This window comes from Macaca fascicularis, chromosome X, assembly GCF_037993035.2.
Source record: "Macaca fascicularis isolate 582-1 chromosome X, T2T-MFA8v1.1".
NCBI lineage: Eukaryota > Metazoa > Chordata > Mammalia > Primates > Cercopithecidae > Macaca > Macaca fascicularis.
The window spans coordinates 18,063,572-18,082,257 of NC_088395.1; the positions used below are offsets into that span (position 1 = coordinate 18,063,572).

The 18,686-nt window shown below is 40.0% G+C and overlaps 1 protein-coding gene and 1 pseudogene across 1 annotated transcript in view; one reads left to right on the forward strand and one right to left on the reverse strand.

Annotated features, from left to right (window-relative positions):
* Window positions 1-18,143, reverse strand: part of BEND2 (BEN domain containing 2) — a 123,777-nt gene extending 105,634 nt beyond the window's left edge. The window contains 6 exon segments of the mRNA XM_074030206.1: window positions 5,286-5,411; window positions 6,962-7,376; window positions 13,294-13,412; window positions 14,834-14,968; window positions 17,558-17,770; window positions 18,131-18,143. Of these exon segments, the coding sequence (XP_073886307.1) occupies window positions 5,286-5,411; window positions 6,962-7,376; window positions 13,294-13,412; window positions 14,834-14,968; window positions 17,558-17,770; window positions 18,131-18,143 (1,021 nt within the window).
* On the forward strand, window positions 1,080-2,069 carry LOC107128474 (heterogeneous nuclear ribonucleoprotein A1-like; annotated as a pseudogene).
* Window positions 18,144-18,686: the final 543 nt, after the last annotated feature.

The window sequence follows — 18,686 nt, forward strand, 5'->3', positions numbered from 1 at the left end:
GTGGCATGCCCTATAGTTCAAGCTACTTAGGAGGCTGAGGCAGGAGAATCTCTTGAACCCAGGAGGCGGAGGTTGCAGTGAGCCGAGACCACACCACTACACTCCAGCCTGGGTGACAAAGTGAGACTCCATCTCAAAAAAATAAAAATAAAGTTTAATTTTAAAAATGAGCTGCTACAACTAGCTTGCATTAAGGATGTTAATCGATCCAGATTCAATAGTGTCACTTGTAATGCAGCATCTGAAACTCACCAAAATTAGGTGTGTAGCCGGCAGATAAAGAGGAAGAACATGGGCTGCTGCCATTTCCCAAAGAAATTGGGTAATTCATTGTCTGAGGGTTGCTTTCCAGCCTGGTTTCTGCAATTGTTGGCATACCTACAGAAAGAACATTTTTCAAGTGGTTAGGAACTCTCAACTGTGAATTTATACATAGTGAAATTCTCCTTGAGTAATGATATGGTTTGGCTGTGTCCCCACCCAAATCTCACCTTGAATTGTATCTCCCAGAATTCCCACATGCTGTGGGAGGGACCCAGGGGGAGGTAATTGAACCATGGGGGCCAGTCTTTCCCATGCTATTCTTGTGATAGTGAATAAGTTTCATGAGATCCGATGGGCTTATCAGGGGTTTCTGCTTTTGCTTCTTCCTTATTTTTCTCTTGCCACTACCATGTAAGAAGTGCCTTTCACCTCCTGCCATTATTCTGAGGCCTCCCCAGCCATGTGGAACTATAAGTCCAATCAAACCTCTTTTTGTTCTCAGTTTTGGGTATGTCTTTATCAGCAGTATGAAAACAAACTAATACGAGTAATTAACAGGCAATAAGGACATTCTCACATGAAGGAAAACTAGGATTACTTATCCCGCATAGACTTGCCCTTAAAGAAAGGCCAAAGGAAAATCTTTATGCAGAAAGGATATGATGAAAAAAATGGGTCTTTGGGCATCGGGAAGAAAGAAAGAAGAGAAAGAGCAGAAATATGCATGCAGAGAAATTGGATCACTCAGATATTACTGGTGAGGAGATAAAATGATACATCCCCGCCTTTCTGCCCATGGACTCCACTGAAGAAGCATCGTTAAAGTCTCTCTTCTCCCTGCCGTCATGTCTAAGTCAGAGTCTCCTAAAAAACCCCAACAACTGAGGAAGCTCTTCACTGGAGGGTTGAGCTTTGAAACAACCAATGAGAGCCTGTGAAGCCATTCTGAGCAATGGGGAACGCTCACGGACTGTGTGGTAATGAGAGATCCAAACACCAAGTGCTCCAGGAGCTTTGGGTTTGTCACATATGCCACTGTGGAGGAGGTGAATGCAGCCATGAATGCAAGGCCACACAAGGTGGATGGAGGAGTTTTGGAACCAAAGAGAGTTGTCTCAAGAGAAGATTCTCAAAGACCAGGTGCCCACTTAACTGTGAAAAAGATATTTTTTGGTGGCATTAAAGAAGACACTGAATAACATCACCCAAGAGATTATTTTGAACAGTATGGAAAAATTGAAGTGATTGAAATCATGACTTGACCGAGGCAGTGGCAAGAAAAGGGGTTTTGCCTTTGTAACCTTTGATGACCATGACTCCGTGGATAAGACTGTCATTCAGAAATACCATACTGTGAATGGCCACAACTGTGAAGTTAGGAAAGCCCTGTCAAAGCAAGAGATGGCTAGTGCTTCATCCAGCCAAAGAGGTCGAAGTGGTTCTGGAAACTTTGGTGGTGGTCGTGGAGGTGGTTTCAGTGGGAATGACAACTTTGATCGTGGAGGAAACTTCAGTGGTCATGGTGTCTTTGGTGGCAGCCGTGGTGATGGTGGATATGGTAGCAGTGGGGATGGCTATAATGGATTTGGTAATGATGGAAGCAGTTTTGGAGGTGGTGGAAGCTACAATGATTTTGGCAATTACAACAGTCTTCAAATTTTGGACCCATGAAGGGAGGAAACATTGGAGGCAGAAGCTCTGGCCCCTATGGTAGTGGAGGCCAATACTTTGCCAAACCACGAAACCAAGGTGGCTATGGTGGTTCCAGTAGCAGCAGTAGCTATGGCAGTGGCAGAAGATTTTAACTAGGAAACAAAACTTAGCAGGAGAGGGGAGCCAGAGAAGTGACAGGTAAGCTACAGGTGACAACAGATTTGTGAACTGAGCCAAGCACAGTGGTGGCAGGGCCTAGCTGCTATGAAGAAGACATGTTTTAGACAAATACTCACATGTATGGGCAAAAATTCAAGGGCTGTATTTGTGACTAATTGTATAACAGGTTATTTTAGTTTCTGTTCTGTGGAAAGTATAAAACATTCCAACAAAGAGTTTTAATGTAGATTTTATTTTCTTGCATCCATGCTGTTGATTGCTAAGTGTAATAGTCTGATCATTACACTGAATAAATGTCTTTTAAAAAAAAGATACAGCCCCTCTGAAAAAAAGTTTAGCATTTTCTTATAAAACTAAATATGAAGTACCATATAACCCAAAATTGCATGCAAACTTGTTTACACAAAAACCAGTACATAAATGTTCGTAGAGCTTTACTTGTATTGACCAAAAATAGAAAACACCCCTGATGTCATTCAATGAATAAACAGATAAACAGTTATACATCACTACTATGGAATAGTACTCAACAATAAAAATGGAGGAACTATTGATGCATACAACAATTGGTATGAATCTCGAGAAAATTATGTTTAGTGAAAAAAAAAGCCATGCTCAAAAGGTTACACAGCATTTAGTTGCATTTAAGTAACAACATTCAAATAATGAAATTCTGGCAAGCAAAGTGAGATTGCTGACTATCAGTAGTTAAGATAGGGCAAGATGAGAGAGAAGGGAGATCAGGGGAGGTGGCTGTGGTTATAAAAGAACAATATAAAGGATCCTTGTAGTGATGATGGAAATGTTCTGTATTGTAACTAATAGTGGACATGTAAATTGACTCATGATTAAATTTCATAGAACTAAATACACACACACTGATGTAGATTTAATCAATGCCAATACCCTGGTTGCAGGATATAGTTCCTTAAGATGTTATCATTGAGGAAAATGGGTAAAGTACACATGGGATCTCTGTACAGTTTCTTACAACCACATGTTAATTCAAAATTATCTCAAAATAAAAAGGCTAGTTTTTTGGTTTTTTTTTTTTTTAAGAGTTATCACTGACTTGCATTCAGGATGTTGATGGAAAATAAACTCTCAGCCACAAATTCTATGCCCAGCAAAACTATCCTTAAAGAATGTTAGGAAAATAAAGACATTTTCAAATGCAGGAAAACTAAAGAAACCTGAAAGAAAGGCTGAAGAAAAGTATTCAAACAGAAAGGAATTGATGAAAAAAGAAAATATAGAGCATCCAGAAGGAAGAACAACAGAAATAACAGAAATATGAATGCGGAGAAACTGGATCACTCACGCATTGCTGGTGGAAATGGAAGATAATACAGACTCTCTGGAAAACTATTTGACAGTTTCTTATAAAACTAAACATGCTAGTACCATAAGGCTCAGCAATTACACTCATGGCATTCATGACAGAGAAATGAAAATTTATATTTACAGAAAAACCTGTTCATGACTGTTCATAGCGGCTTCACTCCTAATATCCAAAAACTGGAAAAAAACAATTTGATGCCTTTTCAATGGGTGAATGGCTAAACAAACTGTGGCATAGCCATACTATGAAATATAAATCAAAAATAAAAAGGAGGGTAGGCTGGGCATGGTGGCTCACGCCTGTAATCTCAGCACTTTGGGAGGCCACGGCAGGCAGACAACTTGAGGTCAGGAGTCTGAGACCAGCCTGGCCAACATGGTGAAATCCTGTCTCTACCAAAACTACAAAAATTAGCTGGGCATGGTGGCACACACTTGTAATCCTAGCTATTCAGCAGGCTGAGGCATGAGAATTGCTTGAATCCAGGAGGCAGAAGTTGCAGTAAGCCAAGATCGCACCACTGCACTCCAGCCTGGGCAACAGAGGAGACTATGTCTTAAAAAAAAAAAAAAAAAAAAAAAAAAAGGAGGAAACTCCTGATACATGCAACAAGCTGGGTGAGTTTTCAGAGAACCATACTGAGTGAAAAACACCAATCCCCCAAAATTACATACTATAACATTCCCTTAATGTAACATTCTTGAAGTGACAAAATTATAAACAGAGAACAGATCAGTAGTTACCAGGTGTTAGGGATGGGGCAGGTTGAAAGGAAGGGATGACATGAGGAAAGTGAATGTGATTATCAAAGGGCAAGACGAGGCATCTTTGCAGTGATAGAAACGTTCTATGTCTTTGCCGGAGGTAGACATTAAAACTACCTGTGATAAAACTGCAAAGAACTAAACAGACAGACACAAATTAATTACAAGTAAACCTGGGGATAGCTTAGTAAGATGTGTGGAGTGTATCAATGTCAATACCTTGGATGTGATATTTTACTATAGTTTTAAAGATGTTATCCTTTGGGGGAAATGGCTAAATCATAAACAGGTCTCTGCATTATTTCTTACAACTGTGTGTGAATCTAAAATTATCTCAAACTAAAAAGTTTAATTTGAAAAGAGTCACACTAGCTGACATTAAAAATACTGGTGAATCAGGCTGGGCGCAGTGGCTCACGCCTGTAATCCCAGCACTTTGGAAGGTAGAGGCGGGCAGATCACCTGAGGTTGAGAGTTGGAGACCAACCTGACTAACATGGAGAAACCTCGTCTCTACAAAAAATACAAAAAAAACTAGCCAGGTGTGGTGGTGCATGCCTGCAATCCCAGCTACTCGGGAGGCTGAGGTAGGAGAATCACTTGAACCTGGGAGGCGGAGGTTGCAGTGAGCCAAGATCGTGCTATTGTACTCCAGCCTGGGCAACAAGAGCAAATCTCCATCTCAAAAAAAAAAAAAACAAAAAACAACTAGCTGGCAAATCAAGATTAAATAACGCTATCTGCATATTTCTTATTTATTTATTTATTTATTTATTTTAGACGGAGTTTCGCTCTTGTTGCCCAGGCTGGAGTTAAGTGGCACAATCTCAGCTCACTGCAATCTCCACCTCCAAGTTCAAGTGATTCTCCTGCCTCGGCCTCCTGAGTAGCTGGGATTACAGGTGCCCACCACCACGCCCAGCTAATTTTTTGTATTTTTAGTAGAGACGGGGTTTCACCATGTTGGTCAGGCTGGTCTCAAACTTCTGACGTCAGGTGATCCACCCGCCTCAGTCTCCCAAAGTGCTGGGATTACAGGCGTGAGCCACCATGCTCAGCATTATGTATCATGTCAAACTCACCAAAATAGGGAGGGATGAAGACAGATAAAGAGGCAGTATTTTGGCCACCGTAATTTCCCATTAAAGTTGGGTAATTCACTGTCTCAGTGCTGTTTTTACTGCTGTTTGCTGGTCTTTCTGGCATTTCTATAAATAAAAAGTTTTCAAGAGCTGTAATACAGGAACTTTACCCACAAATTCTATACCAAGCAAAATTATCCTTCAAGAAAGAAAGGGAAACAGACATTCACACACAAAGGAAAACAAAAAGAATTTGTCCCCAACAGATTTACCCTTAAAGAAAGATTAAAGAAAACTCTTCAATCAAAAGAAAAGAAAATTATGAAAGAATGAATCTTGGAGCATCAGGAAGAAAGAACAAAAGAAAGAGGAGAAATATGCATTCAGAGAAAATAGATCACCCATATATAGCTGGCAGGAATGTCAGATGGTACAGCCCCCCTGGAAAATAGTTAGGCAGTTTCTCATAAAACTAAACATGCATGTCCAAACTCATCACACTGGGTATAATAAATATGTGCAGTTTTTTACTTATTAATTACTACGGTTTGAAGGTATCTTTTCCAAAATTCAGGTGTTGCCACTGTGATCATATTAAGAAATGGGACCTTTAAGAGATGATTAAGCTATGAGGGCTCCTCCCTCATGAATGGGATGGAGGACCTTATAAAAGAGGCTTCACACAGCATTTTGAAATCTTACCCTTCTACCTTCTGCCATGTGAGGACACAGTGCTCCTCTCTTGCAGAGGATGCAGCCCTCACCAGACAGACAAACTGGCTGGCACCTTGCTCTTGAACTTCCCAGCCTCCGGAGCTGTGAGAAATTACATTTCTGTTCTTTTTCAATCACCCAGTCTATGGTATTTTGTTACAGCAACACAAACAGACCAAGACATTAATATATCAATAAAGATTTGTTTTTTAAAAAAACCTAAACATGCAATTAATATATAACCAGCAGTTGTACTCTTGGGTAATCATGTTAGAGAAATGAAAACTTCCATTTACACAAAAATTTGTATATGAATTTTCATAGCAGCCTTACTCCTAATAGTCAAAAACTGAAAAAATAGTTTCCTTCAATAGATGAATGGTTAAACCATGGTACACCTATACCATGGAATAGTACTTGGCAATAAAGGAACTACTGAAACACACAACTTGGTTGAGTCTCCAGGGGATTATGTTGAGTGAAAAAAAAAACCAATACCAAAAGGTTACATACTATATGCATTCAATTAAGTGATAAAATTATAGAGATGGAGAAGAGATCACACTTGCCAAGGGTTAGGAATAGACAAGTGGGGAAAGGAAAAGGAGGATGGGTTTGGTTATAGAAGGGCAATACAAGCATACTTTCTGGTGATAGAACCATTCTGTATCTTGACTATGATAGGAACATACAAACTTTCTCAAGTGATAAAATTGTTTTTAAAAAAGCCAAAAGTCAGACACACAAATGAATACAAACTGCAGCCTTATGAGATGTTACCACTGGGGAAAATTGCGGAAAGGGTATCTCTCTGTATTATTTCTTACAACTACATATGAATTTATTATGATTTCAATATAAAACTTTTAATTTAAAAAACAGCTAACACTAATTTGCATGAAGGGTGTTTTAAAATCTAGATTGAAGAATGCTATCTGTAATATGTGTCATTTCAAACTCACCCAAATTGGGATGGATGCAGAAAGATGACAAGGCTCTACCTGGGCCCACATCTTCATTTTCCAGTAGAGCAGAGTAATTCACCACACCAGCGTTACTTGCCAGACTGGGTTCTCCTCGTGACAGACCTGCCATAGGTACTGCTGTAGTAGCATCGGCAAATGAGATGACAGCATGGGTACTTTCAGCACCTCCACTGATAAAGTTACATGGCATACCGAAACAAGGAAATGAGCCACCTTGTGTGACATACGGCTGTAATGAACGTGAGGAGACAATTCTGGGATATGATGAACTCTCACTGAGGTCTCCTTCCTGCAGTTCAGGACATGCTGCTGACTCAAGAGATGCTACAGCAGGGCTGGCCCAGGCATGGGTTTCCTGCCTTTCTGCTGGTGGTGGTGTGCTAGACTGTACCTATCCCGGGTAAGAGAACAGAATGAGTCAAGTTATTTTCTTCGGTTCCTAGACTTCAATTTTTCCATGAGACATACAATCAAAACTTTTTTGTGTAAATCCAGACGACCTCTAAAATGACACCAACCCAGTATAAATCAACTGTAACTTAAAATGAGGCTTAAAAAGTTGATTTTAAAAAAACATTCCTATGTATTTTCCTTGCAACATCATTTTCCATTGTTAAGGATAAATGCTGTACTTTGATTATATGATTTTTATTCTTCTTCAACCCTGCGTTTTATACATGATAATTACTAACATAAAAATACTAAGTGTTGTAATCTGTCAGACCTAAACTTCAGCATTCTTCCAAGGGAATTTTAGTCCCCCATCTGCTATTAAAGTAAGTAGAGAAAAGCCTTGCTAATCTCAGAGTTACTAGTTATCTATCAGTTCTAACTGATTGGTGTCTTTAGGAGCTAGAGGTTTATCAAAGTTGTAAAAATGTTTTTGTAACACACATTTTATCAAAGGTGGTTGCTCCCAAGAACACTGCACTTCTGAAACAGCTCCACAAAGATGGTCAACTTGCATAGTGGTATTTTCAATAAGATCTTCTACATTCTATTATACTTAAAAAATAGTAGTTCATATTTCAAAAGAAAAATAACATGTGAAAACGCCATTAAGTCAAATGTTAACTGCTAGACACAACAAAAGTTCTCAAGCCATCAGAAATGTCTTGCTCCTATTTGAGGCCTGGCTGTAGGTGACACAAAGCCAGCAGGCTGAGCTCAGGAGCCCGAACATCCCCTCTGCTGCTCTACCCCACGCAGGCACTAAGGATGCTCTAATGCCAGCAAATGAAAGTGCCGCTATGCCTCTACACCAGCACATTTATGATGAAGACACTGCACATCAAGGAAGGTGCTATTTTACGAAAGAAATCCTCAAATCTGCTAAAAGGCCAAAGACTCACTTTATAATGTTCATATGTAACATATATGTTCATCTATGTACAAATATGAGGTCTATATTATATACAGAGAGTGAGTGTTCCACTCCAGAAAGAACAGTAAGCCAAATATAACAGATGTGACTTTTGGCTTCAAACATTTTAAAATCATGCAGTCAACAACTAATCTTACAAAACCATTGAGTACACATCCCCTACGTGCCAATCAAGCATATATGACTGATAAAAATCTGAGAATTCCTCTTGAAATACACAGAAACTTTGGGCAAAAAAAAAAATACACTTAAACAAAGGGCCAGAAACATTTCCTCATTCATTCATTCAACTAAACCTTTATTGACGGCCTACCATCTGGCAGAACTACTTTGCTATGTGTTGGAAACATGGACTGAAAGAAAGCTCCTAACCGGGCACGGTGGCTCATGCCTGTAATCCCAGCACTTTGGGAGGCCGAGACAGGCGGATCACTTGAGCTCAGAAGTTCGAGACCAGCCTGAGCAATATGGCAGAACTCCATCTCTAACAAAAACAACAACAACAACAACAAAACCTCCGTTTCTGGAAAAAAAAAAAAAAATACAAAAAAGTAGCCAGGCATGGTGGCATGCACCTGTAGTCCCAGATACTTGGGAGCCTGAGGTGGGAGAATCACCTGAGCCTGGGAAGTTGAGGATACAGTGAGCCACGATTGCACCACTGCACTCCTGCCTGGGCAACGGAATGAGACCCTGTCAAAAAAAGCTCCTGTCCTAGAGGAACTGCCATCTCAGCTGGGAGAGAGACAAGTAAAGAGAGGATTCCAATAGACAAAGTGATTAGCAGCCTGGAACAGTGGTTTGCAAAGTGGTCCACAGACCAGTAGCATCAACATCACCTGAAGCTCATTAGAAATGCCAAATTTCAGGTTGTACCCCAGACCTCTGGAGTCAGAAACTCTGAGAGTGGCAACAGTGGTCTATGTTTTCACAAGCCCCCAGGTGATTCTGATGCTCCCAGTAAGAACCACTGGGCTATGGCAATGAGGTAAATAGTGCAGGCTCTAGGGGAACATGGTTGGGGTCAAATACTAGAGTCCAGCCACTTATTGGCTGTGTGACCCTGGGCAAGTTACTTAAACTCTCTGTGCTTCAATGTCCTCATGTAGGGAATCGGAATGAAAATCTCTCTCAGGGTTCTCTTGAGGACAAGAACCTTGCTATAGTATTAGGTTAATATTAACAGTAACAACACTACACTATGCCCGGTCCAACAGTGCTCAGTGGTCTCTTCCTGTTACTATTGTTATTACCAGCACCATGACACAGACAGGAACAGGAGGCTAAGCATGCACAGAAGAGTGGGCCTAACCCAGGCTGGCAGTCATGGAGAGCTTTTCAGAGGAGGTGAGGTCTGAAGTGAGAATTAAAACATGAGAAGGTGCTTGCCAGGTGAGGATGCATGGAAGGGTTTACAGGGTAGAAGAAACAGTAGGTTCAAAAATACCCAGAGAGAAAAACAGGAAGCCAGATGTGAAGACAGCGAGTATGAATGACATTCCAGGAGCGGGGCTGTCATGGGAAGGAGAGAGTGAGGATGACAGCAAAGAAGGGATGGGAGGCAAGAGAAGTGGCTTCTCCAAGCTGTGGGAGAACTTGTAGAGGGGAAGGAGGGACAGGCGCTAGAGCCAGAGGAGAGAGAGAGGGACGCCCGATGGGGGGCAGCTCTGAGTTCGGGGAGGGGACTAGATGCAGAAAGCAGCAAGGATGTCAGCCCTGGTCACTAGAATGGTCGGGAAGGGGTCAGAAGAAGGGCAGGGATGGGGGCAGTTGGTTGGCTGTGGGGACAGATATGAGGAGTTGGAGGAGAGGACTGCCCCAGGCACTCCACTGTCTCCAGGAGTGAAGAGGCAGGACTAGGGGGCTGAGATAGGCTGGGGACTGCCAACAGAGGGGGTCCTCCTCTGCTCCCAGCTAAGCAGGACGGAGGTGGACTCAAGAGGGAACTGGGATGAAAGAACAAGGCATGCTGCAGCGCCACCCCTATGATCTAGAACGGGCAGGGGAGGAAAGAGCCAACTCCTTAGGAGCAATGGAGAGGAGCCATTGGGGCCATTTCAGGCTGACTGTGGCCCTAGGCACCTCCTCCCACAGATACTGCCTCCCACCCCAGTGTGCAGGCTTGCCGAGGGGGACCCTGGTCTAGCAGTGCAGGGGAGGCAGGCTAGGGAGAACCTGCTCCCTACCTTCTCAGCTCGCCTCTGTACCCACTTCCCCCCAAGACTGCATGTGTCCCTTGGAAGCCCTCCACTTCTGTTCTCCCCCATGATCATGATAAATGCCCAATTTCACTTCCCAAAATATTTTAGCTCATTCCATTCAAGAAACATTATACACGGTAAGAAACATTTTTTTTTCTAATAAACCTTCATTACCTCTGGCTTATAACACAAAATCCCCGGTAATCACATATTTACCAACATGGTGATTCTTATAAGGAAAAGAAGGAAACAAAATGCTTCAGAGCTCATTGTCTAATGAAAAGAAGCATACAGATTCAGGAGAGAGAGATATTTCCTTAAGCCTCAGTTCAGAGTAATTCTACAGTGTATACGCAGACTGAAAAAGAATCCAAATTGCTTTCTTGGAATATATTTGGCAATGAGGATTTAATATAATATAAAGATTCAAAGTCTGGTATACACTCATTAATGATACTTCCACCTTCTTCACAATCAAGTATTTATGTTACTGTCTAAGGAAAGTTTATTAATAAACCAAAAGGAAATATGAAAGAAAGAAAAGTTCAGGACTTCTATTTCATTTTCAAGAAGCACCTAAGGCCTATTTGTGATATCAAAGGACCTTTGCCGATTGCAAATCCTACAACTACAGGAAAAGATATATTTGCAGAATTGTGTTCTCTTTAACCCAGCTACACTTAAGACACCATTTTCATCGAGCTTAACCATTTATATACTTTGTGGTAGATAAACGAGTTTTCTAGCACCAGAACTGCTTTAAAAGCAAGTGTTTCTAACCATGAACAAAGAACCAAATGTTAAATGGCTTTTGATTTTCAAATAAACCAACAGTGACACTCTGTGGACAAGACAGGAAACACTTAACCACCTATATTTCTTGATAAATTAATCTGTAAATCATCTTAAAATATTTTTTGGAGTAAGGCAGGGTATAAATAAGTAACCAAACAGTAAATAACCATTATATTTCTGAAAAATTATTCTAAGGATGAATTGTGGGCCATAAAAATAATTTTAACATAAACATACCAAGTAGTTATCTACTTCTTTGTTTCAAAATACATAATAAAAAATTAACTGAATTAGCCCAGCATTACAAACTTATTAGACAGCCAAAATTATATCAAATTATAATATATATTAATAATTGTAAACACAATATTACCATCTTACCCTTGTATAGTGCTTCATGCTTTCCAAAGTGCTTTCAGATAATTATGTACAAAACCATGACACTGGGCAGATAATTAGCATTATCCCCAAAAATGAAAACATTGAGGCTGACAGAAGTTAAGAATTGCCTACACTACTTACGTGGCACTGATATCCACATCCTTATGTAGGTAAACAAATACATTTTCTGTTAAGCCAAATTATATATAGTTTAATAATCTATTTTATTCAACTTCAGAGATCAAAAAGCACAGGAGAATATAGTGGTAATGTAAAACAGTACGACCACTTAGAAAAACTGGCAATTTCTCATAAACTTTCAATTACCCCATTACCTAATACTTCCACTCCCAGGTATTTACCCAAATTAAATGTAAACATAGGTTCACAAAGAGACTGCCATAAGCGTGTTCATAGTCACTTTATTCCTAATAGCCCAAAATTGCAAACAACCCAAATGTCCATCAAAAGAATGGATAGGCCGGGTGCGGTGGCTCATGCCTGTAGTCCCAGGGCTTTGGGAAGCTGAGGCAGGCAGATCACCTGAGGTCAGGAGTTTAACACCAGCCTGGCCAACATGGTGAAACACCGTCTCTACTAAAAATACAAAAATTAGCCAAATGTGGTGGTGGGCGCCTGTAATTCCAACTAGTCAGGAAGCTGAGGTAGGAGAATCGCTTGAACCCGGGAGGTGGAGGTTGCAGTGAGCCGAGATGGTGTCACTGCACTCCAGCCTGGATGACATAGCAAGACTCCATCTCAGAGGGAAAAAAAAAATGGGTAAGCAGATTATGAGCATTCATATGACAGAATACCACTCAGCAATGAACAGGAATGTAATATTAATACTATGAAACAAATCTCCAAAACATTATTCTAAGGAAAAAAGACTATGACCCAAAACAGTACATACCGTACAATTCTATTTATGTGAAGTTCTAGAACAGGCAAAACTCATCTAGGATGGAAAAAAACATCAAAATGTATTTCCCCCAAAGTTAAGGAAGATGGGGACTTACTGGGAAGAGGTCCCAGGTCACTTTCTAGGGTGATGAAAATGTTCATTACCATCTTTTTTTTTTTTTTTTTTTTTTTTTGAGACAGAGTATTGTTCTGTCACCCAGGCTGGAGTGCAGTGGCACAATCTCGGCTCAATGCAACCTCCGCCTCCCAGGTTCAAGCGATTCTCCTGCCTCAGCCTCCCGAGTAGCTAGGATTTCAGGCATGCACCACCACGCTCAGCTAGTTTTTTTGTATTTTTAGTAGAGATGGGGTTTCACCATGTTGACCAGGCTGGTCTCAAACTTCTGACCTCAGGTGATCTACCTGCCTTGGCCTCCCAAAGTGCTGGGATTACAGGCGTGAGCCACCACACCCGGCCAAAATGTTTATTATCTTCATGGGGTGTAAGTATACACATTTTTCAAAACTCACTGATTTGTGCATTTGACTGCATGAAATTCAACTCCATTTCTTAAAAAGAAATACAGCAGAATGAAAAGAACAAAGAGAGATTTTCACTTTAATAAACAAACCATAATATCTACCTCTGGAGTAGATAATCTTCCTCTTTTTGGCAAATCCACTTCCTCTGAGTTGTAACTGTATCTTCTTAAATGTACTGGGCATTTGATCTGTGAAATGGTTTGGTCACCATGGGCTACTGCGAAGCAATGCATAAAAAAGTTATTTCATACACTACTCTCTTTTTTTTTTTTTTTTGAGACGGAGTCTGGCTCTGCCGCCCGGGCTGGAGTGCAGTGGCCGGATCTCAGCTCACTGCAAGCTCCGCCCCCCGGGTTTACGCCATTCTCCTGCCTCAGCCTCCCGAGTAGCTGGGACTACAGGCGCCCGCCGCCTCGCCCGGCTAGTTTTTTTTTTTTTTTTTTTTTTTTTTGTATTTTTTTTTTAGTAGAGACGGGGTTTCACCGTGTTCGCCAGGATGGTCTCGATCTCCTGACCTCGTGATCCGCCCGTCTCGGCCTCCCAAAGTGCTGGGACTACAGGCTTGAGCCACCGCGCCCGGCCTTCATACACTACTCTCTTAACAACCTTAATACGGATATGTTCTCAGAATGCTAACTCAAATTGAATTGGCCTTTGGGTTGAATTTTAGAGTGACAAAACAAGAATTCTTCCATAATCAATTTAGAGTAACTCTTTTAAAACTGAAGGGCTATATTACCCATGACTAGGAATAAGAATCAAATCAAATGCAACTGCAAACTGTGAAGTGACTGCTTAGTAACTTAAAGCCTACACAGTAAATGCTGGAAACAAATGAACAAGAGAATGCAAGGGCTAACTGCTTTTGTAAAGGAGCCCCAAAAGGCCCTTGACTAAGGAGACGGCATTGTGTCCAAAATGTAAGCCAGGAATCTATTCTAGATCGGACCCCCACCACTATGTGGGCTGGGCAGACCACTAGAGACACCACCTCCTCATCTGCCAGGTTAACATCAGTTGAGATGATCTCTAAGGTTCATTTCAGCTTTCAAGTTAGGATTGCCTTATTAAAGTTTATATTAATCCTAAATAAATGGATGTGAAATGTAAGCCAAACAATCTAGAATTAGGAAGGTCTGGTTATGGCTCTGAGTCACTTAACTACGGAACTAGAAGAAAACATTGGCCGCAACAGTATTGGATTATATCTTGTACTAGAGATTTGCTTTGAAAGCCTGCATCACAGTGACTGGGAGGGACACTTTAATGAAAGAGCTACTTCACTTAAACCTTCCTGAGCCAGGGCAGTAATGAGAGGCACAATCAAGGGATTCAGGTTTCATCTCTTTCCTGTTCCCTTTCATTCTATAGTGGAGATCCTAACGACCAAGGACCCAAAAGAGAGAAATCAAAAGGGGATAAAGAAAATGGGAGAACTCTCAAGTTAGATAAACACAGACTAAAGTTATATAGAAATATCAAGTTATAAAATACCTCCAGGCTGGACCCAGTGGCTCACACCTGTAATCCCAACATTTTAGGAGGCTGAGGCAGGATGATCACTTGAGCTCAAGAGTTGGAGACCAGCCTGGGCAACATAGCAAGATATCATCTCTAATAAAAATTTTTAAAAAATTAGCTGGCATGGTGGCATGCACCTGTCATCCCAGCTACTGGGAAGGCTGAGGTGGGAGAATTGCTTGAGCCCAAGAGGTTGAAGCTGCAGTAAGCTGTGATCGTGCCACTGCACTCCAGCCTGGGTGACAGAGTGAGACCCTGTCTCAAAAAATATAATAATAATAATAAAAGATACAGTAAGATACCTCCAAATTGAGCTGTAACTTCAACCAAATTTTATTTTTTAAACTGTTTGAGTTTTTTCTGACTATAATACAAGCTATAAGTAATTAAATTCTGATGTATTCAAACAAAGGAACTACACAGCAATGAAAATAAACCAACTATTGCAGCACATAGCAAGAAGTAAAAAAAGCCAGACACAAGCCGGGTGTGGTGGCACGTGCCTATAGTTCCAGCTACACAGGAGCTGAGGCAGGAGGATCAATTGAGCCCAGGAGTTCAAGTACAGCATGGGCAACACAGCAGGACCCTGTTTCTGAAAAAAATGCCAGATATAAAAGAGAGTATAGCATATGATTCAATTGGTATAAAACTCAAAAACAGAAAAAAGTAATCAATGGTAGGAGAAGTCAGGATAGTGGTTACCTTACAAAGAGTAGTAGTGACTGAAAGGGGTTGGATAAGATTCTAGGGAGCTCATAACCTTATATTTCTTGGTATGGGTGCTGGTTATATGCATGTATTAGTTTGAAAATTATTTAAGCTGTATATTTATGATGTGTGCATATTTTGTATGTCATATAACTTCCATAAAAAGTTCACCTATGGCCGGGCGTGGTGGCTCATGCCTGTAATTCCAGCACTTTGGGAGGCTGAGGTGGGCGGATCGCTTGAGGCCAGGAGTTCGAGACCAGCCTGGCCACGATGTAAAATCCCCTCTCTATTAAAAATACAAAAATTAGCTGGGTGTGGTGGTGCACGTCTGTAATCCCAGCTACTCGGGAGGCTGAAGCAGAAGAGTCGCTTGAGCCCGGGAGGCAGAGATTGCAGTGAGCCGAGATCACACCACTGCACCCCAACCTGGGCAACAGAGAGAGACTCCATCTCAAAAAAAAAAAAAAAAAAAAGTTCACCTAAAAAATTCAGCTCATTATAAATAACTCAGAATCTAAATAAAAAGAGAAAGCAATCCATCAGCAATAAATATTGTAACCTTTAAATACATTTATCTTACTCATATATTTTTTAAGCAATTTTGTGTGTCATTTATAATTTTAAAAATATTTTTAAATGCCTGCATAATATTCCATTTTATGGTTGTCCAGAGGTTCTGTTATCTGTTTTCCACTGTAGGACATTTATATGGCTTCTAATTTTTCACTATTTTGATATAATGATGTGTATACATTGAAAGGCAAACATTTATCATTTTAATCATTTGTAAGTATACAATTCAGTGGCATTAAATATATTCAGAGACTTGTATAATGATCATCACTATCTATACCCAAAATATTTCTATCATCTCCAACATATACTCTGTACCCATTACACTCCCCCTCACCTCAGTCCCTGGTAACCTCTATTCTACTTTCTGTCTCCATGATATCAGATGTTCTATAACACACTAAAGAAGTATCCTGCTAGCCCTGCTTATAGTTTTAAAACCAAAACAGATAAGTGATATCAAACTGCTTTTTTGGTATCAGATCAGGGAGCAAACCATAACCTGTGGACCAAATCCGCTTTGCCACCTGCTTTTGTATAGCTCATAAGCTAAGATGTTATGGAGTTTTTTTATATTTCTAAATTATGGGGGGGGAGAATATCTCCTGAAATGGAAAAATTATAGGAAATTCAAATTTCAACGACCATAAAGTTTTATTGAAACACAGCCACAACCATCTGTTTACATATCAGCTGCTTTCATGCTATAAAGGCAGAGTTAAATACTTAAAGCAGAGACCTTATGGCCTGTGAAGCCTAAAATATTTACTATCTGGCCCCTTACAGAAAAAATGTACCAGTCTCCAACATAAGCAATAACATTTCCATGTTTTGAAGAGAAGAAAATCCAATTCTCTAAGCAAAGGGTAAAGAATAAATTGTCATATAGCTAAGGAAGAAATATTCCAAGGAATTAACGTCTCATGACTCTCTGTACAAGTGAGGATGTGGAGGGTCTCACATTTCCTAGAGAGCCATTCAAAGGACTAGTGGCTATAGCAGTTCTGGTTGCAGGACTGCACTTTCCATGGGGTCTTGGACGCTAATGTAAATTTCAAATTCCAATTGCTTATTGTTGGCATGTAGTACAGTGATTAACTTTTGTATATTAACCTGTTTCCTGCAACGTTGCTATAATCACTTATGACTTCCAGGAGATTTTTGTTGATTCTTTGAGACTTTCTACATAGATAATCATGCCACCTGCTCCATGGACTCTTGACTCAAGCTGTTATTCCTAGAAGTTCAGTTTTAGCTTTTTACTTTTGCATTGCCACCAAATTGTTATAATTATAGTTGCCAGATATAAATAATTGTTCAAAGAGAATATATTCTCCCCAACGCTTCCTGAGACTGTCTCACACAGAACAAAAGAGACATGGCAAAGGTTAAGTGAAGTGAAAACGCAAACAGAAGTAAACATTGTGGTATTACCACGAAGCTAAGCCCTCTGGTCATAACTAATTATTGTAAAGGTTACAGGAATATTTAAGCAATTTACTGGAAATGGGGACCAGAGAGCAAAATTTTGCCAAAGAGGAAATTTAACAAAATTACCATATGACATTTGGAGTGGACGGTGATGGTCATCACTGCCGCCTGGAAAATTTGGTTGTGTGGCTGTGTCATCAGTGGGATTATCTGCTGTGTCATAAGTGGAATCATTTGCTATGTCATCAGTGGAATTATCTGCTGTTTCAGAATCTTCCACCATCTCAATACTGCACTCATTGTTATCATCACTGTCGTCAACAGTTACAATAACAAAATCTAAGAATAAGCAAAGAGAAAGATTAGATTCAATACCACATTAAATAAACAGTTTCTTGAGGAAGCTACCTTATAAAGTTATAGATTGTTTAAAAAACATATCTTAGCTGAAAATTTGTATTATGTATTTTTATATCTGTAATCATTACAAGTTAGCTAATGAACCAATAGTAGAAAGTTTTGAAGTATGTATATACATATGTATGCATATACACACATAGACTACTATCTCTAGTACTTCCAGTTTCGTAGAGCAATAAATTTCTTCTCATTTAAGAAATGTGGCCAGCTGGCCCATGCCACAGTGTTCAATGATATCCTTTTAACTTAAATGATGCAACTGGTGTTAAGTAGACATACTTGTGGTGACCATGATGTTCTAAACTTGTTCTCTAAAAACTAGTATTAGTGTCTATGATGACTGATAATGCAGAAATAAAGTGCAAAAGTAAATGTTGTTATGAAATAAATTAAATCTGAATCTCACAAAATGTGAAATAGGTAACCACAAATATACCAGATGTGAAATATCAACTTGGTAAACCATTTTAATGAACACGAAAACACATTATGCAAAATGTCTAAGATCAAAATAAGCTTTATTTCTTAAAGCTGGCCTGAAAAAGAACACATTTAAGCTTGAAGTATTCACTCAGAGATCACATTTAAACTACATCATAACTTGGATTTATTCTATTTATTTCAAAAAGACTAATGCAGGAGAATAAAATAATTAGCTAGTGTGAGGGGCATGTGATGATTTGAAAATGGTACTAAATTAAGAATCACAGAATGAAGGTTCCAATTCAGGCTCTGTAATTATCCAGAGGTATGACCATTGGGCTAGGTAAATTGACTCATTTGCCTCTGTTTTCTCACCCATAAAAAGTGGGGTTTAAGAGTCACTCTGAAGTCT